This window comes from Aquarana catesbeiana, linkage group LG04, assembly GCF_042186555.1.
Source record: "Aquarana catesbeiana isolate 2022-GZ linkage group LG04, ASM4218655v1, whole genome shotgun sequence".
Lineage (NCBI taxonomy): Eukaryota > Metazoa > Chordata > Amphibia > Anura > Ranidae > Aquarana > Aquarana catesbeiana.
In genome coordinates this window covers 556,215,033-556,237,234 of record NC_133327.1, presented here as the reverse complement: position 1 = coordinate 556,237,234, position 22,202 = coordinate 556,215,033, and the positions used below count along the sequence as shown (strand labels likewise).

At 43.7% G+C, this 22,202-nt stretch overlaps 1 protein-coding gene across 1 annotated transcript in view; it reads right to left on the bottom strand.

Moving 5' to 3' along the window:
* Positions 1 to 22,202, bottom strand: part of PYGB (glycogen phosphorylase B) — a 153,623-nt gene that overhangs the window by 91,496 nt on the left and 39,925 nt on the right. The window contains exon 2 of the mRNA XM_073627986.1: positions 19,539 to 19,640. Within this exon, the coding sequence (XP_073484087.1) occupies positions 19,539 to 19,640 (102 nt within the window). The remainder of the gene's footprint in view (positions 1 to 19,538; positions 19,641 to 22,202) is intronic.

The window sequence follows — 22,202 nt, the reverse complement described above, 5'->3', positions numbered from 1 at the left end:
TTGCCTGCCCCATTAATTTGTTCAGATCTTTTTGCAAGGTTTCTACATCCTGCGGAGAAGTTATTGCCCTGTTTAGCTTAGTATCGCCAGCAACATTCGTTCCCCTTACGACATTCTCCATAATGCAGAATAACTGAAAATCAATTACATTACAGGAACACCTGCATCACAAACCGTAAGCAGCTTTGTGGTAAGGGATTTAAATAGCAGCTTTTCAATACAAAATCATTAGAAAATAACTTGAAGGACACTGCTGACTGTTCTTGGACAGCTAAGGGCAATGATCATCAAATTCCAAGTGTATTTTGAGAAAGGAGAAAGGTGACCTGGAGGTAATGTGAGCCATACAATGAACAATGGCGGGACTGTGAACGTGCGGCTTAGTGCGAGATCACACAGGAAAGAAGAGCGCAGCGGACTGACAGATCCCAGAAGCTGTCTCCACACTCGCCCGCTCACACATTATTAATAACGCAACCGGTTTTGTTTTGGAAACTTTCTTCCCGTTAACACTTTATATGCCGGGAAAAACCTAGCAGAAATGAAAAAAAAAATTAAGAAAAGGTATCTGCAGCACAGCAAAGCTATATTAAGGATACTTTGCTTAAAAGAGATGGGTGATGATGTACAAACAACAAATTTGGGGTTTACACTGCATTATCCAAAGAGAACCAAATTAAGAATAAAAAAAGGCTGCATATAAAATTACCCCAAAGGGCCCGTTCACACTGATCAGTTTTTCTTCCATTTTTTGCCTTACCAGAAGCGGAAGAAAAATGCATGACCATTAAATCCTATGGAACTCTTTTTACCAGTTACAGGTCAGTTGCATTTTTGAAAATCCTGCATTCTGCATTTTGGTGCGGTAAAAATTACGCACCAGAAACAAACCTCCTCATTGAAATCAATGGAAAAACTAAACAAAAACTGCATCAAAAATGTACCAGAAACACAACAAAAACACATTTTTTTTACCGCGTTTTTGCAATACAGCAGTGCTAAATAATTACAATGCTGCTCATACACTATAACTCAATACAGGCTGTGGTGTCTCTGTGCTCCTTTGGGATTCAGCTATATTGTATATTATATATAATATATACAGTATATTATATATTCTGGGCAACTCAGTGGAGAGCTGAAACAAAAAAAAAAACAAAAAACAAGAGAAAAAGTGGACAAAAATACTACTGCTGAGTAGTGATGGGTCGGGCGTGTTCAGGTAGAACCTGCCAGAAAGCCATCACTGCACACTGCCAATCATAGGCAGTGAGGCATTTCCCGACCGGCAACTGCACATATACACGCTGCCTAGGATTGGCGGTGTGCAGTTCCGGCTTCCTGGTAGGTTTGATCTGAACACGCCCAAGCCCATATGTCTGTCCATGAAGTCACCTCTTCACCAATCTGCTTTTTTATGTTTTCACATTTTGCCTTTGTACCAAGTTGTAATAGGTTGCACTATACAGTCAAGGGGCCTCCGTATTTTTGAGATCACTGTGTAGCCTTAACAATCAAAGTTTACTTTAAGTACCATACCTGTAGGCTCATCACTACTTATCTACAGCCTGGCTGAGAAAACTATTAATAGGAGAGATCTGCACCATCCTGACTATGATCTGGGACACCCCATATGTTGGGTATGATCCCAGCACCATTGGAAGGAGAGTTCTCCCTCTTTCAATTCTCATGCCTCCACCCATCACAGCAGTGCTAAGCTCAGCCGCTGCGGCAACAGGGGGAGCACTGTAAATCCAAAGGTCTGGAAAAGGGGAGAGGACTCTTACCAATGACGCTAGAAGCACAACCAACATATGGGGTGTCCCAGATCACAGACAGGATGGTGCAGATCTTTCCCATTAGCAGTTTTTCAGCTGCGGGTAGGTCATAATGGGCATGCAGGGATGGCACTTAAATTAACATCAAAAATTGTAAGCTACACATTGTTTTTCAAAGTACTGGGGCCCCTTGACTGCTTACGGAGTTGTATTACAAAAGGCAAACAACCTTTAAGCAAAGAAAAAATTAAAAAAATGAACTGAAAATACAAGCAAATTCAACTTGCTCAAACTGGCAGGAAGATTACAATTGTTTAGAAAGCTATTCTGCTCGACTCTAAATGTTTATATTCATTTTATTATTTGCTTGTCTGTATAGGTCTTATGCATAGTTTTCTATAACTTGTCTGTATAGGTCTTATGCATAGTTTTCTATAACATAATGATAGAAAAGTTACATGTTTAGTAATGTAATGCATGTATTGGTAGACATATTCTGCAAATATTCAATCATGTCCAACCTAATACTATGTCCAAAACATCTAAGAGAGATGCCCTCTTAGAGAACACCCCATCTGTGTGTTGCTTTTCCTTTACTGTCCTTTCAAAGAGTGGACTTGAAGCTGTATTGCATAAAGTAAATCTGTCACTTTGCCCATTCAGGGAACCACCACCCCATGCACTGATACTTTTCATCACTGTGCTCCTATGCTTATACCAAAGAAGGGAAGTCCTATAAGCATTGGGGCCAAGGCCTGGTTGTAGCCCAAGCTGAGGCTGTCATACACCTATCCACAAGGTTATCCAGAGATGTGTGGCTTATAGGACTTTCCTTCTTTTAAATTTGATATTTGGAACCAGGACAAGCTCCATCCTTGCCTGCACTCCTAGCGGTTTGCCATAGAAGAGGACCCAGGGGAGTATTGAACAGCACCTGCCATCTCGCTTTTGGGCCTATTATAGCACTACACTTTTGGGTAAGGGAGAACATGAGACCTTCTCCCCTCACTCCTAGGATGCATTGCTTGGGCCTGCTTAAACAGTCACCAGGCCTAAACACTGTCACATGGGGAAGCAGAGAAGTTAACCAACCCTGAGTAAGCTCCAACACAAAGCTTACATAAAATTCAAGGCTCCAGTAGGCCAACAGAGAAGCTTGGGAGGGCAGGGCTGGTAAGTGTGACCTGGATGGAGAACCTGTCACTTTGCCACAAATGGGCATGTTCTCTTTACCTGTAAGAGAGAAAAAGGGAGGTCACAATCCTAGCTGTTTTTTTTCTAGTAGGGTCAATGGATCAGAAGACTGGCTAAACACAATTACACATACTGTGGCATGAAAACATTTCCCATATATGAATTTAGCCCTTTGCCTGCAGTTCATCTTTTTATTGACTCACCGCATAATCCATAAACAAAAACTGTGCTCCACTCTGTCCGCAGGGATCATCTATTACTGCACTGTATATTACCGCTCTTAGGCCCCTTTCACACGGCAGGCCCGCTTGGATCCGCCTGTCCATTTTTCAGGCGTATCCGAGCGGGCCATCTATTGACTCCTATGGGGAGACTGATGTCAGCAGAGATGTGTCCGCTGACACCCATCTGCCATCCGATCAGCTAAAATCAGACGCAAGGTGATACGGATCGAATGAGATCTGATGAAAAAGGATACGCTGTCCGTTTTTGTCCGATCTCTGCATAGGAATCAGCGGCGATCTGACAGGTCCCACCCCGCTCAGTGAGTAGAAACGGATCCCGTCATCCGCCGGCTCAGCGGGGATCAACAAATCAATCCCTGCTGAGCAAACGGTGTCCGTGAAAACGGACATTCATGCGTGAAAGAGCCCTTACATTCATCAGAGCAAGTGGTTAGTGATAGAGATGAAAGCATAACTCTTGTGAAAAGAGTCAATGCTTGCATATATCAGTAACAACGCTCTTTAGACTGCTCTGCTACATGATTCAGCGAAAAAAAATCATTTGAAGGCTGATGGAGCAGGTTATGAAAGTACGCACCTAAACACAGATAAATGCACCATGTGAATGGCATCATTGAGAAATCATAACATGCATTTATGTTTTTAGAAATGTCCTCTAAAACACATGTAAACGTAGGTTTGACATTGCCAGTGTGAATGAGGCCTTGGTGCTTGGGTGGGTGGAGACTAGAGAGGATGCACTGCTTTGTCAATTGTAATACCCCAGTCACGCTTTTTCACAGCGTTTTTCAGTCTGTTTCCCTGTGCCTAATTATGCTCAGCATGCAGAATCCCATTCTTGTTAAATTGTCACTGTTCAAACTTGTACGTTCAGTCGCTTTATTATGCAAGTAAAAAAAAGCATATTCAGGTCTTTTTCACCATAGATTTCAATGGGTGTGCCTGCAAAGCATGTGTTTGAGCACCTTCTTTGCACATTTTGGCATCTGAAAAGCTCCTCTCCTCTGCTAAAACTGCGATCCTCCCTTTCAAATAGTGTCGCCAAGTGACACTAAACTCTGGTTAAAAAAAAAAAAATTAAAAAGTATGTATTCGTATATGTACCTCTATTGCCTCCTCCAAGTTTTCAAATTCCTTTTAAAGGCTGCAACTAACGATTATTTTCATAATCGATTAATTGGCCGATAATTTTTTTCGATTAATCGGAAAAAAATCATTAAAAAAAAACATAATATGCCATTTTTTCGTTTATTTAAAATAATAATGAAAAAAAACTGAGTGATACACAGGTGATATACAGGTATCCTGTCATGATGGGGTTTATAGTACAAGAAACCTCCCCAGGAACACCAATGATGGGGCACTACTATTCTCCCTTTCAGGAACACCAATGATGGGGCACTATCTCCCCCTAGAAACACCAATGATGGGCGCTATTCCTCCCCCCCCCCCCCAGGAATACCAATGATGGAGCACTACTATTCCCCCTTCTTAGAAAACAAATGATGGGGCACTATACCCCCCCCAAGGAACACCATTGATGGGGCACTATTCCTCCCAGGAACACCAATGATGGGGCACTATCCCCCCCCCCGGAACACCAATGATGGGGCACTATTCCTCCTGAGAACACCAATGATGGGGCAATATTCCTCCCAGGAACACCAATGATGGGGTACTATTCCCCCCCCAGCAACACCAGTGGGGGAACTACCCCCCCAGAAACACCAATGGGACACTATTCCCCCCCCCCCCCCAGGAAAACCAATGATGGGGCACTATTACACCCCCCCACCCCTTCAGAAATGGTCAAGTCAAGTATTGTTGTATACAGCCGCTACCTTATATCACGGCGCTCACGGCTGCTTCTTGCCTCTCTCTCTATTCCCTCGAGGCAGCAGCGGGTGGGGCTGAGCTGACGTCAGTGAGGAGAGAGACGGACGTGCCTGGTCACACGAGCGCCGCTGTATTCTCATGAGAATACAGCGGCGTCGCAGCCGTCTTGTACACAGATACAGGATTAACTGGGATTGATGCGGGACTGGCAGGGAGGAAGGTGACCTTAGACCAACTAATCGATAATGAAAATCATTGACGATTTTCATTATCGATTATTCGTTGCAGCCCTATTCCTTTTATTTGCTGCTGTGATCCAATTTCCTGTTAGATGGTGACTACGTTCATACTCTATGGTCCAACTACTATACGTAGGAACAAAGTCACCCTCGACTGCTCACTCCTGAGATGACCTAGGGACTATGGGATTAGATTGTAAGATCCCGGGAGTAGGGTCCTCCTAACCCTCTTGTAGTGAATTGTATTGTTGGTGTATTGTCTCCCTTTATATTGTAAAGCGATGCGCAAACTGTTGGCGCTATATAAATCCTGTATAATAATAATAACAATAATAATAGTAAACCTCCGCACTCCTCCCAAGGCAGGTTTCTGTTACCACTGCCAGCAAAGTTAGAGTTAAAGTTGTCAGGTCCTTTAACACAAGCAGAGAGAACCAAAAAGTTATAAAATTGCCATAAAACAATAACCAACTTCTGGCCGACCTGCTTGAAAACTGTTCACAGCTTCAGAACAAGAAAATTGGCATCAGAAAGCGATTTCCTTCCTGGCTGTGCTGACTACAAAGACTGTAAGAGAACACCAAACAAACAATTGTACAGGCTGCATTTATTTAACACAATGAATGTGGCCCTGCGGGTTTGCATTGCATTTCATTTGTTACTAGGCTGGGCCGCGCTAACTAATCTGGTGGGTCTGAAACATGAGCTCTGTGTATACATTTCACAAAACCTGTTTATTTTTTTTACATTAAAGTGGAACTATAGGCAAGACTTTTTTTTTTTCATTTTGAAAAGAGTAAGGGAGGGTTATAACCCCTGACAGATTTTTATTGGCCATCTGTCTCCCATTGTTGAGATTTTCCTTTACTTCCTTTCCCATAGCCAAAACAGGAAGTAAGAGGAAATCCCTGCAAAGGGAATCCCTTAGGTAACCCAGAACTAGTGTCCCCACTGGAAAATTACCCCTCAATTACATTTCTAGGGACAACCCAAAATTTAGAATTTTCTTTTACTTTGACTTTCAATGATAATGGTAAACAGGACAAATAAAGAGGATGAATCTGCTTAACTGAGGGACAGACAGCAATAAAAACCTAATTGTTGTTTGATGTTCTAATCCCTCTCCACTATCCAAAACTTTAAAAGAAAATAAGTTTTGCCTTCAGGTACACTTTAAGCCACGTGCTGATGGTAGAACCAGTCCTTAGCTTATCCTTAGAGCTAAAATGTTGTAGTTTACCACAGCATGTGCTTTCCTGTGTCCCTAATCAGCCATATTGCCTCACTGGTGACAAGCCAATCATATACATGCTACTTACTTTAAATTTAAAGCATACCTCCAGATTAGTACTTTTTCTAGTTTTGGATAGCAGGTGGAAGGGTCAGAAATCAGGATCGGCTTCAGCCAGAAAGTCTCCGCCAAGGGACCACACCAACTGATGCGTTTCGCCCACCCTACCATAAAAGCCCTGGCAGGTGGGGCGAAACACGACAGTCGCGTAGCCTTTTGACGGAGACTTGCAGGCTAAAGTCGATCTTGATTCCTATGCTAGGATGGACTAGTCAGGAGAGCAGCATCTCTTTTACTGGGTGTATGCATCGCTCTGGATGGACATTTCGGCAGCCTGCACCTGCTTAATCAGTGGATCTCAGGAGTGCAATTTTTGGCTTTGAGCTGCGATTCAAGTCCAACTTGACATCTAAAGTTTCATCTCTTTCCCACTCCACAAAACTGTTCCTGTTATACAGACTGCCCCATTGTCACGGTAGTAAGTGAGAGTAGCCAATAATAATAATAATGTGATCATTACAGATTTTAACCCTTTCACACCCTCTCCAAACCTGAACAAAACTGTTTGTGTGGATGAATGAATTTTTTAGAAAAAGATAAAAAAAAAAATAAAAAAAACTATGGACAGCTTAACCCAAATTAGGTGGATGGAGGAATGCTCACCACAGGGACATTGTATTCCGACAGCGGTATTCAGAATACACTGATAAATGGCTGTATGTGCTGATCGACAAAAGTTTTCCACCATGCCCGTTGAACAGGGAGGGCCACACAGATTGAAATTTGTCTGGTACCCGCTTAACTGTTTGACTTTCAATCAGTCTATGGCTACCTTTTGAGTTCCACTTTGCACCAGTCAAGAATCACATTTGTTATATTTTGTATCTCCACTGTTCAATTGTTACAAAACAGTACATTCTTTCCTTCTGACGGCTGTGTTAGACTAGGTTCAGTGTGGGGCTTTTGGCTGCTATACCAGAAAAGTGGAGGTAAGGGCTCGTTCACACTTATGCAAAGATCGGCGGTTTTCTGAAGTAGAACACTGGTATCCACAAGGGCACACAGAAAACAATTGTTTCCTATGTGCTCTGTTCACAACGGAACACAGGCCGCAGCTGCACTGAATCACAGTGTGGAAAATACAACATGTCTTCATTTTTACGCACTGCTCAGCACCTCTCTGTCAGAACTTGCTGCACTGCTAAGCAGAAAGCACAGGGTGCATACATAATCAACAATTATGGCTGCACCCATGTGTATATGATTACTTACAGCACAGACTTTTTTTTTAGAACATTAGGGCTAGTTTACACTTGCTTCAAAACAAGGCTTCGGACACGCTTTGTTAAAGCTCTCTGAATGCCAGTCAAAGCTCCTGTCACTAAATAAAATGGTTAGATTACAGTCCTGTTTCCACCTTGCTTTTGCTTGGTGCTTCGATGAGGCTTTGGTGGAGCTTCAATGAGGCTTTGGTGGAGCTTCAATGAGGCTTTGGTGGAGCTTCAATGAGGCTTTGGTGGAGCTTCAATGAGGCTTTGGTGGAGCTTCAATGAGGCTTTGGTGGAGCTTCAATGAGGCTTTGGTGGAGCTTCAATGAGGCTTTGGTGGAGCTTCATTGAGGCTTTGGTGGAGCTTCATTGAGGCTTTGGTGGAGCTTCAATGGGAGGCTTTGGTGGAGCTTCAATGGAGGCTTTGGTGGAGCTTCGATGGAGGCTTTGGTGGAGCTTCGATGAGGCTTTGGTGGAGCTTCGATGAGGCTTTGGTGGAGCTTCGATGAGGCTTTGGTGAGGCTTCGATGAAGCTTTGGTGAGGCTTCGAGCAAGCTTTGTCATAGACTTCTATGGAGGCTTTGAAGATGCTTTGAAGTACAACTAAAGCGACATGGGGTATAATTTTTGAAGTGAAGCCGAAGCAAAGCAAAAGCAGGTGTAAACAGGACTGTAAGCTAACCATTTTATTTAATGACAGGAGCTTTGACTGGCGTTTAACAAAGTGTGCCCGAAGCCTTGTTTTGAAGCAGGTGTAAACTAGCCCTATATGTGTGTTGAAGCCAAAGCAAGTGTAAATGAGTCCTAACAGAAGTTGATAGTTTGCGTACCGAGGGAAATATTTATGTGGCACTCTCCTTAGAAGGGTTTGGTCACACTAGTCCACATGTTTTACCATGTAGGCAGCAATCAATTTGAGGTCCAGCAGGAGACCACGCAATGGACATCTCAGCACATTCCATGGTTTATTTTCCTTTTTTTAACTTTATTTGAAATTTCACTTGATGACACTTTATTCAGGTTTCTGCACATCCGTGCTGTGACATGTGACAACATCCACTACACTTCATCCTTCAATACTTGGGTCACAGAGGTGGATTTACTAAAGGCGTAGAGACTGTTCACTTTGCAAGGGAATTTTCCCAGAGCTCAAAGCGGAGTTCCCAAAAATACATCTAGGTCTTAAACAAAAGACCAGGAGCAGCCCATCCATTAAGGGCGCACAAGTGCCACCGCCACCCCCTATTCATGTGTCCGGTCCCTTTCAGGATGCCGGGCGCATGAATTACAGCGGTGGGAGTGTTTTTTTTAAGCCTTAGGCTTCAAAAAAGGGTGGGCCCGGACGCAGAGCATTGCGCTCGGAGCCCACCCAGGTGTGTTAGAATAGCAAATTAATATTTTCTGCCCCCCCCCAAAAGATTACCACCAGCTGCCAATGCAAAAGACCAAACCCCCCAAGTTTTTGGGTATATCCTGTGGTTGCAGGAAAGAAAAGCATATCATCTATGGCCTGCCTTAGTGATTGAGGTAAAATGTCTAATTGCGAAGAAAACCCAATCACATGCAAGGAAAAAAATATATATTTTTTGCTTGCACTGAATGTATATTTGCCTTTAATAAGTTAACCCCACTGACTCTACATGTGTGCAGATTTGCAGTCAGGACTTCATTTGCTGCATGCTTGTTCTATTTCAGGGACTCAAATATTAAAGCCAAAGACAGCCAGGCTACATGCATTTTCAAAAGGTCAGTCTACATATTTTCTCCATACAGGTCTCTTTGCATGTAACTCTAAACATCAATAGATTCCCTATTTATGAATTATTTAGTTACTGAATTCCTATTTCTAAATGTTAAACCTGCCAAATACAATGCAGAAATAGAAGCTGCACAGTTCCCAAGTAAATGGTATATTGATAAAGGATGACGACGTCTTCTAAACAAAAAAGTGACTCATCTTTCTTTGGAAATCAATAAAAAAAAAAAAAACAATAGAAGCGCAGCCAAGTTTGGTATTTTTACAGCTTTCTAATGAATAATTTACAAAGCTGGCATCTCTTCTTGAAAGGCTATTAAAGCATCGCCTCCTTGGCAGGAGAAGAAATGCACTGCGGCTAGAGGCATTGATTTAAAGAGAGAAGTGTTTTTTTTTTTTTTAGGGATGAACAGTCTCAAAAGAGGTTTTTAGAAAATCTGAAAGGCTAATACTTAAAGTGCAACTTCACTCTCCCCATCAACATTGATTTATTTTTAATCCTCATGCCGCTAACATTAGCAAATATATAGGAAAGAATATCATATTGTTTTAAACTTTTTTTTAATTTCTTCAGTTACTTCTTGGTTTCTTACCTGGGCAAATGATGTCATCCGCAAATGATGTCATCCCAGGAGTCTTCAGGAGAGGAGGAGGAGGAGGAGGAGGAGGAGGAAGGGTTTTCTCAGCTAAGCACACTCTCCTGCATGCATGCTTGAGCTAAGGGCAGATGGATTCCAGGAAGTAAACGCTGCATGAATCATCTGCCCTTAACTCACGAATAATACGCTAAGGGGGAGCTTTAAAGTGATTTCTTAACAAAATAAAGCATGGAGACGTGGATGGATGGGGGAGGTTGCTTTGACTATTACAAATTAGATAAATAATGTTCTTGGTTTGTGGAGCTCAGATGCAGTGAAGATTCGCTCTAAAACATTACATCTATATCAGTGTTGCTCAAACTTGCGGCGCACCTATACCATCATATACGAGGAGTGCATTTTTTATGCACTACTGTTAAAATTTCACTGCACAACAAATATAACCTCAAGGTATATCATGGTACAGTAGATCCCTTTCAATACACGAGTAACATGCAGTGCATGGTAGCACAATGCTCTGTTCACGTACAATTGATCGCTACAAAATGCTAGTACATTTTACTTTGTAGCCTACTCCATGGGGAACCATTTGTTCTATTTGTTTAGCGATCACTGGCAATTAAGGCCTCATGCACACGGGATGTTTTGCCATCTCTTCTAGATGCCTTTCCTCCTGACAGCAGCGTTTTGGTAGAAAAAAACGCTTGAGGCTTGTAAACTTGTGTAACGCATTTTGACGCGTCAAGCCCTTGGGCATGAATTCATTTCTATGGGAAGAATAATAATTTATTCTGGCCATTGAAATGAACTAAACACTCAAGTGCTAAAAGTGCGTACATTAACACACATTTAGATGTGTTTACAGATGTCACGTATTTTTCCTGCCAAAACACTGCTGCTTTTGGACACGCAAGGCAGTGGGGTTTTTTTCCTGCCTCTAAAAGCCGGACACACAGGCGAACATGGTGGGGTGCTTAGAGGCAGAAAAAAGTGCCAGATGCACCTAACAGCCACATTAACAATGTCCAGTGTGCATGAGGCCTTACTAGCAATTTTAGTGGCAGCATTGACCTACTAAAAAAGAGCCAATCAGCTGACTGCTAGTAAACAGCCAAGGTTTAAGCTTCTTTGTTGCATTTTCATTGGTCCAGCTTGGAGCAATCTAATTATGTATGTGCCATACCTGGCTGATCCCTGTGGAAATCACTGTGGTAGACACCCTTACTACAGTAATTGCTGCCAAGTTCAGGGTTCCGTGCCGAGCAGCTGCACTGCTGCTTAGTGAACAAAGGGGGTTGCTCGCTCAACATGGGTGCCATTCAGAAAAGACTTTGCATCTTCTCAATCAATTCAAAGCAATCTTTGATTGGACAAGGTGAGAGATATCATGATGCCACTGCCCTGCCTATCCATCCTATCCAATCAGAGAACACTTTTTATTCATTTGGGAAAATACAAAGTGTTGTGTGAATGCCACCTGTGCCATGCAAGCGACCCCTGTATTCACTAAGCTACAAGGCAGCCGTTCGGCACGGGACCTGGAAGTTGGTGGTTATCACTATAGTAATGGCGTCTACTATAGGGATTTCCATCTTCCACGGGGATCTACCAGTTATGGCACGTGCGCACTCAAATTTGGCCAAGGTGAACCAATCAACTATGCAAAAATATTTCAACCTAAAACTTCAGCTTTAAATGGTTTGTAAAGGTTCAGCTTTTTTTTTATGTCATACTTCCCTGCTCTTTGCAGTGACTTTTCAATGAGCAGCCCCGATCCTCCTCTTCTCAGGTCCCACGCCAGCGCTCTTGGCTCCTCCCTCCTGAGTGCCCCCATAGCAAGCTTTAGGGCCAGTCGTGCCTGCGTGCTCGCTCCCGAGCCAACTTTGTGACACACAGAGCATGGGCTAATGAGATCCATTTCAGGAGAATCTCTTTTTTTAGCATAAAACAGGAGATAGTATACAAACAGTTTTAAATGATGGTAAAAAAATATTCAAAATTTATTACACATTGATAATATATAGCAACATGAACATGGGAATATATGCAACAAACACAAATATTGGGAGAAGAAATGGAAACCAGCTGCAAGGAAAAGCCCAGAGGTTTGTCAGATGGAACGGACGTTCTGTCTGTGTGACCATCTGACAAAGCTCTGGGCTTTTCCTTGCAGCTGGTTTCCATTTCTGCTCCCAATATCTGTGTTTGCTGCATATATCCCCATGTTCATGTTGCTATATATTATCAATGTGTAATAAATTTTGAATATTTTTTTACCAAACTGCTGGCCCTGTTTAAAGTCCCAATCTGAGGAATTCATGTTTTGACTCTGTATCAGTCTGTGGTCCACAATCAGTTTAAGCAATTAGTTGCAGTAGAGGGTCTCTCTAAGTTTTAAATGATGGGAGCACTGCGCATCATCATGAACCCCCAATAGTGCCAATTCAGGTGTAACTTCAGCCTAATGCGATGTACACACAAGCGGTTTTTCCGTTGGAATAAACTCTGAAGGTTTCTCCGAAGGAATTCCGTCGGAATTCCACTCAAGCTGTCTTGCATACACACGGTCACACCAAAGTCAGACCGTCAAGAATGCGGTGACGTACAGCACGTACGATGGGACTAGACAAAGGAAGTTCAATAGCCAGTAGCCAATGGCTTCGGTCTCGTACTTGCTTCAGAGCATGCGTCGTTTTTGGTACATTGGAACAGCATACAGACGAGCGGTTTTCCCGATAGGAATTGGTTCCGTTGGAAAAATTTAGAACATGTTCTCTTTCTAGGTCCGTCAAGTCCAATGGGGCAAACACCCAATCGGAATATACGATGAAAAGCTCCAGTCGGACTTTTTCTGTTGGAAATACCGCTCGTGTGTACACGGCATTAGATATATTTCGCTGAAATCCTATGCCCAAAACAATGTTACAACTGGGCATTCCTGGAACATATGGAAGAACGTCCCCACCTGTGTCCCACACTTAGGCCATAAGGGATCCCGATCTGGGAAAATACGATGCAGTTTCTGGGAAGTGTACTAAATTCTATGCAGAAATTTTACCTGAATAAGCTTATCCCTAGAGGAGATGACTAACTTAGGACCGTGCTCTAAACAGTCATCCCGATCCTCTCTGTCCAGTGATGATATGTTCCTCTGCCACACCTCCCACAGCCCATCCATCTTAGGGGAGTCAGTGTCCAGAAGTGCAGCATATAAGGTTGATAAAGGCTTGTCTAAATCCCCGGGGGGACACAAGTTCCTCAATAGGATCAGCCTGGAGGAGTGATGGCTGGGGAAACGGTGCTCTAGCGGCATGTAACAACTGTAGGTCGCAAAACCGCATCCATCGGGGTAACTGAAATTTGTGAAATAGGTCATTAATCGGAAGTAAGACACCCTGAGACATAACGTTCCCCAGGGTGACGACACCACGTTTGGCCCAGACCTGAGGATCTGGCAGGGTGCGGAAATGTGGCAAACTGGGATTACCCCAAAGTGGGTGGGCCAGAGACCACTGGTTGGGATGCACAAACCTCCGTCTAGCAGCCACCCACACCCTCCAAGTAGCCCGCGTTGGGCCAGGGACCTCCATGTACGCCCTCAGGCCCCTATATACAAAATTCCGTAGATCAGTCAGGGAGCCTGAGCGAACTGCCTCCAAACAGGTGGCCGCATTTGACCTAGAGCCCATAAACCACTACTGGACTGTCACCAGCATTGTAGTTGGGCGGGGCCAATTCTCCCAGGCGGGCCGGAAGCCACAGGGTAGATCGTGCCAGTCGAGGGACCCCGCCATGCCAGAGAAAGGACCCCACCCATTGTTCGATTTCTTTAAACAGTGAAACCGGGATCCATATCGGACAGTTTCGGACGAAGTAGTTAAATTTAGGCAACACCATTTTAAGGAGGTTAATCCATCCCAATAGACTAAGGGGGAGGTTAGCCCAGGAGGCACATTTGGCTTTCAAGGTCATCATCAGAGAGAGAAGATTCCTCTCCAAATAGTTAGGATTTTTAGTCACTTAGTAGTAAAAAATTAGGGGCCCATTGAACCTTCAGTTGAAATCAGCTAAATACATTCCAAGTTTGTCAAAACAAAAATGTGTTCAATATTGCACAGTTCTTTTTCTTTATTTTTATGCGGTCACAGCAAGTGTAGAAAATCTTGTCCTCTTGCCAGCAGCTTCAGACCCTTGTGCTTTGTGAGGATGCAGCGATCCCATTGCAGAGCCAGATTCAGACCTATAACCAGCAAAGCTCATACTTCCTGCTGGCTGGAGGGCTTTGGCCTGGACTCAGCAAGGGGCAGATGGGACCTCTGTAAAGAGACTACGGCTTTCACACAAAGCGCAAGGGTCCCATTCTGCAGCTGCTGGCAGGGGACATGCTTTTCTATTCTAGACTGTAGCTGCTTTAAAAGGAGAAGTCCAGCCTGAGCTCATTTGGCTGGGCTTCTCCTATGTGTCACAGGAGTGCAATTCATTTTGCACTCCTGTGACCTGTTTTCAGCACACAGTGGTCTGAAGTCCAATCTCTGCTGACGTCGCCAAGATCAGTGCAGGCACCGCGTCATCCCAACCCTGTAAGTTTGGATCCGCCAGGTGCCTGGACTGATCGGGGTCTCAGCCTCTCAGCTCCCTGCTGAGGCGGCTGCTCCCTGTCCCGCCACAGCTCAGCACTCCAGTGAGCGTGGAGGAGCAGAGCAGGAGAGCTGCTGATTGACAGGCAGCAGCTCTCTGCTCGGGGAGGTGAGAGAATCGAGCCATCGGTGGTGTTCGGTGGCTCAGTTCTCAGTAAAAGGGCGGCGGGGGGACAGATAATGCTGTATCCACCTAGGAAAGTAGGATTATGGGATAATAAAAAAAATCCCATACTTCTCTTTTAAAAGAAAAAAAACACAGCTTTTGTTTTGACGCACCTAGAATGTATTTAGTTTATAAATCACCAGTAAAGTCCAAGACTTAAACCTAGTACACACTATAATTTTTTTTTCTGTTTCACCCAGCAGAACATACAGCAATCCCCCCCCCTGCTGAGCTGTTGTGTTCCGACAGGGTTTTTTTTTAACCGGCTGGTGTTGTCCAACATTCGGGGCGTGTGTACTAGGCTTTACCTAAACATACAATCAGCTGTTGGCATACATTTCCCTGTGTGCACAAGGTTTTCAAGATTACGGTTTTTTATGCCAACATTTTAAAGGATTTGATACTGTAAGGATAGACTAAGACCTGGTACACACTAGTAGCACAGAACTGCATGAGGGAAATCTCAGTTTTCAATGGTGCCTGTTCTAATCAATGCGACTCAGAACGGTGTGATTTTGGAAAAAGTTCCTGCACTACTTTGGTGCAACTTGGCCCCATAGACTATGCAACGTTGTATCAAAGTTGTACCATATAATTGCACTGTAAATTGTATAAAAGTTGCATCTCAGTAGCGTGAACCAAGCTCAATTAAAACTGTACTATTTTTTATAAATGTCCCATTAGACATGGAACACTAGTTATGTGATCATTGTTTCAAATGGAAAAGTCTACCTTTAATTGCTGCCCTCAGGGAACTGTTGACGTATTTGTCTACAGGACACTCCCGCAGACATAGAATTCAATGCGTCAATAATTTTCCTATTTACTTGTGCAGTGAAGTTACCATAGGGCTCTTCCTTATTGGAATTCACAATGTAATATCACTCCGACAGTAACACAATTGCACAATCTCTCTAGACAAAAGCCAATTAATCTACCTTTATTTTTGGACAATGGGAAGAAATTAGAGCACCCGGGAAAACTCACCAGATATACACACTGTGCAGATAGAATTGTTGTTGGAACCACACCCAGGACATCAGTCTGCAAAGCTATGGCAATAAATAGTAAAGCTGGACATACATGTATCAAAATGCGACTGCTCGACTTCTGTACAATGTCCTGTCAGATTTTTCTTGTTCGATCAGCACTGGAAGCTAAAGCCAGCAATACTGATCTGTATTCTGACGGGTGGAAGTCTCCCCACTGTCAGAATACAATGTCAAAGTCAGTGGTGGCATTTTTTTTGAAGCCTATTAGAGCCTCTGGCTGTAATCACGTGCTTCTAAAAAAAAAACCCTATTGAAATCCATGCGTTCAACGCTCAACATGTTGATTAGGGGGCTGGACACATGGATTAGGGGTCGCCACTGGTCAAAGAGGAGAGGATTCCCTCATCTACATTAAATGTGTGGATGAGGGAATGGGGTCAGTGTTTTTGTTCAACCTGCTGATTGAAGAAAAAAAGACTCATTCATGATCTGCCTAAGGCCAGGCATACACAAAGTGAATTCCTCCTGCCGGGCCATTGTCTTCTCGGTGGAAGCTGTCCCCGCTGGCAGAAGACAATGATTATCGCTAAAGGCTATAGCAGATATCAGCGACAATTGCAAGATAACCCGGCAAGCTGGTTTTACTCAAGTTGATCAACTTGGTACATTCAAAATGCTCATTAAAGGTTTGAGTATGGCTGACCTAAGCCTGCCACCCTCTGGGATAAAACAAAACGTAAACAAGTCCAACTAGAAATGGACACCTAAAGAGCCTGTACAATTTAAAAAAAAATCCTGATAACTTTTTTATCTGACAATGTCTTCATTGCCAAAAAAAGGCAGTTCAGCTTAAAAACAATCAATGTGTAAGTTGTGCCAAATAGGCAGGCAGATGGCAAAGGACTAGTCACCAGTATTGCCTGCGGCCTCAATGCTGTATAGGCATATAGGCATAGGAATAAGCAATGATCATTGCCTATTCCTGACTTACCATGCCATGTTCTGCACTGTCTGTGTGGAGGTGACATCTAAGTAAAGGCAGGGCTTTCCTTCCTCAGGTAAAAGCCTCCAGAAAGGAGAACAGTGAGCAGCACAGAAGTGACAATACCAAATCTCACTCCAAATCTCCTGAGACTAGCAGTCAGAGGCAGCAATGCTTTAGATCTCACTGCAGATGGGACACATACGAGTGCCTAGGCACAATCACACAACAGGAAGTACAGTGTATTTTTTTTTTTTTTTTTTTAGGTGGAATTTCAGACAAAAAAAGGTCACTTTTTTAGGGTCCTGCTTAGGCACATGCAACTAATATAAATGTTCCCTATAACTCTTTCTGAGTTCAGGTCCACTTTAGGGTCCAGTAACCTCTAGTAATCGACATAAGCATTCATGAGTCTTTATAGTTTTTGTTTAAACTTATGCCTGGTACACACAATGAGGTTATTGGACCAATGATTGTCAGCTTTTTTTTTTTTTGCATGCTAGTCTCATATAAAAAAATGAAGGAGGTACGACAGAATAAAAATTTGGAAGTGATGTAATGTGTTGTGTATTTGTATTGTATTTTTGAACAATTGTACTGATTAAAGCGAAAATTGTATGATCTGGTATCGTACGAGAAAAAATTTTGTGTCTGTCCCATCAGATAATATTGCATAAATTGTCATGATCGGCTCTGGAAAGCTGTGTACTAGCGATTGGATAATCGTACGATCGCTTCGAAAGCTGTATTTTTCATACAATTTTCTGATCGCATGTACAGGCCACTAGACTAAACTGTAGAATATAGTTGTGATTGAACCAGGTACAGAATGGGATTTCCACTTGAAATTCATTTGCATGCAGTGAAAAGTTTTGCACACATTTACGGCCAGGGTTCAAATGGAGTCTGCAGATGGCCCATCCCGGACAACTGGAAGCATTTCACCTATTAATAGGAACTGCCTTTTCAGGAATTCTGTCAGTTCTGCTTATCCAGCTAACAAAGTCAACAGACCTTGCTGTGTACATAGCCTGCTAACCTGAATTTCACCTTTTTACTTTCCTCACTCCGGTCATGTCCTGCCAAATCAGATTTTTCACGTGAACCTGACCTGCCCCAACATTTCTAAAGTAAAAACAATACCCTGCTCCTGAACTTCTTATTATCTTTATGTTTTTAATTAATTGATAGAAGTTAAAGCGAATCATCACCCTCTAAACAAAAGTTTCCTCCTCTCCACCCTTCCGCTAGACAAATAGCGTTTTTTTTTTTTTTTTTTTATTTACCTACCTTTTTATTTAATGTAAATCACTCAGGCCCACCCCCATGCACATCCTGAGATATGCACATCACATATCCCAGGAGGCATTGTCCTTCACTCACAATGGAAGAGGGGCGGCGGCCCTACTGCACATCATCAGGAGGCCCGCCGGCTGAACCTGAAGGAGCCGGAAGCCTCCCAATGACATCACAAAGAACACGATGGCATGGGGCCGAGCAGTGGGAGGATCTTGGACAACGCCAGATTCGCTAAGTGGGTGAGTATCTGAACTTTGCAGAACACACCACCCGATAAGCAGGGGTTAAAAAAAAAAAAAGGGATATGCTTTCTTCATATTTCATGTATGAGGTTTACAACCACTTTAAAGCAGAGTTCCACCTAAAAGTGGAACTTCTGCTCGTTGTACTCCTTCCCCCCACAGGTGCCACATTTGGCACCTTTCGGGGGGGGGGGGTCGGGTTAGGGGCAGGATATCTGTCTTTCACGGGTATCCTGTTACCACTTCTGGGAGCCTCAGCCGCGGGTATCAAAAGTCACCGCCCGCGCTCCCTCCTCCTTCCCCGGCCACTGGGCCAGTAGGATAGAGGAGAGGGGCCTTGCGCATGCGCAGTAGGGTTCCCTGCGTGTACTGGGTTCCCTTACTCGCAATGGAGGCGGCAGCACCCGACAGCTGATGGAAACATTACCTAGGGTGCCAACATCGCTGGACTCCAGGACAGGTAAGTGTCCGATTATTAAAAGTCAGCAGCTGCAGTATGTGCAGCTGCTAGCTTTTAATTTTTGCAGCGGCTGGCGGACCTCCGCTTTAAGGAGCAAATATTTTGTTCCTGATGGATAGGGTCGTGGTAAAGGACCTGCTTGCAGCACTGGCAAGGGCCTGTGTTAGTGTTCAAACTGATCCCTGTGCCCCCACAGATGGTCTAGGAAACACAACATTGATGGTCAGGGAAACAGTCATTGGGGACATCACACGGTACTTCCCGGGTCAGAAACAAGAAGGGGAGGAGAGTGGATGCGTGTCCACTCTCCTTCCTCCCCTCTACCCAGTGGCACCCGCTATGCCAGTCCTGGGCCCGCAGATGGGCACGTTAGGTGTGTGGAGCATTTGGGCGGCAGCCCGGGCACCAGGACGCCATTTCTTGTCGCCATGGCGCCTGGGGTTCGTCGAGCCCTGTAGTAGGCGATGTTTCTCACCACTACTCACCCAAAAGTAAAATAAGAGCTCTTTAAAATAAAAAGCACATTCCATGTTATATCAGCTTGTATAGCATACCTGATATATCGCTTCATCGCAGGCGTGCTGGAGACCTAAATTCAGCATGGTGTTCTGTAAGGTGCGTCCCATGTAGAATTCCAGAGAGAGGTAATAAATACGCTGCAGGAGAAAAAAAAAAAAAAAGAAAGACAGTCAGAAAAAAACATCCATTTAGGGATTGTGTCAGTTAAAATTGAAAGTGTGTGTCACTTTCTCATCCTGCGAACCAGTAAACCCATTACATACAGAAAACATGTCAGAGTCCTTCTACGGTGCAAAACCTTTTTAGGTCGGGTTAAGAGTAGGGCATTGTTAAAACCTCGGTCAGTTTTAGGTCCTTTGTTGTGTACCATTGGGGAGATTTCCCTTTCACTTCCTGCGCTGGAAATACAACAGGAAATCTCTACAAAGTGGGGGGAAATCCCCTCCTAACAGTCATTACCGTAATGTGCGCTCTCATTGGAATATTTCCTCTCACTTCAAGTTCTGGTGACAACGGAAGCATTTTTGATTTTCCATAAATTTCCGTCTCTTGACAATGTTCATCAGCATTAACAGAAACAAAGAATCTCCCCGGCGGCCACACAGACAGCAAACAAAACTGAAATGGCGCCTAATTCGATCTACTCTATGAAAAAATTAAAAAAAATTGGCTATACATCAACTGTAAAAACTATACATGAACAGTGCCTTCAGTTAACAGGATTATGTAACTAGGCAGTGCGGAGAACACTAATGTGCAAAGTGCAATATGTAAAAGCTGCCAACTATAATTCATCTCATTATAAATGAAGAGCAGACTAAATAAGGAGGGCTGCTAGCTGGTTACAATGAGTTACTACTGTACTGCTATAAGACATTGCTGTTTTATATATGCCTGGATATGATAATTTAATAAAAGACATGTGTTTATGGAACTCTAATAATTCTCTGAAAAGGCCTTGTGGGATTTGGGGTTTGATATAAAATTAAAAATTCCCTAGGCTCCGTTAACGTGACATAGTCATTAAAGAATACGCAAACCCAACATTTCATATTCCTTATCTGTGACTGCTGCACCGTGTATTTGTATTAAAAAAGTATCCTGTTCTCTTTGTATCGCTTCCTTTGTGTGAAATCCCTGGTGGGCCTGCCAGCCCCTCTGCTTTCCAATTAAAAACTGACCACACTAGGCAGGAGAACACACTGGTGGTGAGTTCTCTAGCTGTGCTGGGAACTCAGCCTGCTCTCCTCCAACGATCAGGCTTGACTGATACGCCAGACCCCTGCACAGCCTTCCACTAGGAAGCTCAGTGTGCTTCTGTGTCTTCTTCCCCAACTCTTCTGCAGCTGAGCACAGAGGGAATGTGATCACTAAAAAAGGGGGGTATTTAGAATTTTTTTTTATATCTATACACAAAGATTTTACCTTTCATTTTCTATCTATCTATCTGATTAATAACTCATAATCTAATGATTCATGGTCAAGGTCAACAAGAGCCCAGGGCGAAAATGCCAAACTGTGCCCCACTCCCCAAGATGCATGAGCATTATGTGTCAGCAAAAATCCCCCCCCCCCCCCAAATAAAATCGAGCACTAATCTGCATGCTTACCCCCTATGCATAAATTCCTCCAATACAAATCTGCCCCCCTGCTGAAATCCCCCTCCCAGCACAAATCCTCTACCCCTCAAATTTATCCTCTGAGTACACCCCTCCCCCCCATTCCAAATCCCTCCTCCTGGCACAAATCCATCCCCAAATTTTCCCTCCTAGTACAATTCTCCTACCCTCTTCACCATATCACCTTATCTAGCACAACCCCCCCCCCTCAATTCCCCCCTCCTATAATAAATCCTCTTCCCCCATCCCCACACAAATCCCCTAAATCACCACTCCTAGCAATTCTTACCCACTGCTTCCCCCACAAATTTATGAATACATTTGATTTATTTTATTGGATATGTTTTATAGCAGAAAGTAAATTTTTTTTTTTTTCAAAATGTTTTTTTTTTCTCCATTTATATCAGTGGCGGTACGTCCATAAGGGACTCAGGGGGGGGGGGGGGTGCCCCATAATCTCTATGCGCCCGGCTCCTAATCTCCATGCAGGGCACGGGACACAGAGTTCTATGGGTTTTTTTTCTTTTGTGAAGCACAATTGGAGCCAAAGGCTAGGCTTCCTGTCCTGATTGACTGGGAGGAGAAGCAGGAGGACAAAAAAATGTTGATGTGTGCTCTGCGGCGCCCCGAGCCCATCCACTTGTGACAATAGTGAATCAACATTCGCTATTGTCTTCCTGCCGCTCCACCCAGCCAATCAAGACAGGAAGCGGGTCCTGAGACCAGACTGGCCAGAAGGAGAAGCTGGAGAAGCCACCCGGGACCTGGATGGGGTTAGTGGGGGGGGGCTGCGGGGCTTGCGGGCGGGGCTGGCGAGCAGGGCTGGGTGGTTTGTTTGACCCCCCCCCCAAAAAAAAATGGAGCACCAGCCGCCACTGGTTTATATAATTAAAAAAAAAAAAAAACCCAGTGGTGATTAAATACCACCAAAAGAAAGCTCTGTTTGTATGGAAAAAAAAAAAATGATACAAGTTTTTTTTTTCGGCGCAATTACCAGTTAAAGTAGCGCAGTGCTGAATAGCAAAAAATGATCTGATCACGAAGGGGGTAAAACCTTCCAAAAGTCCAGTGGTTAAAGTG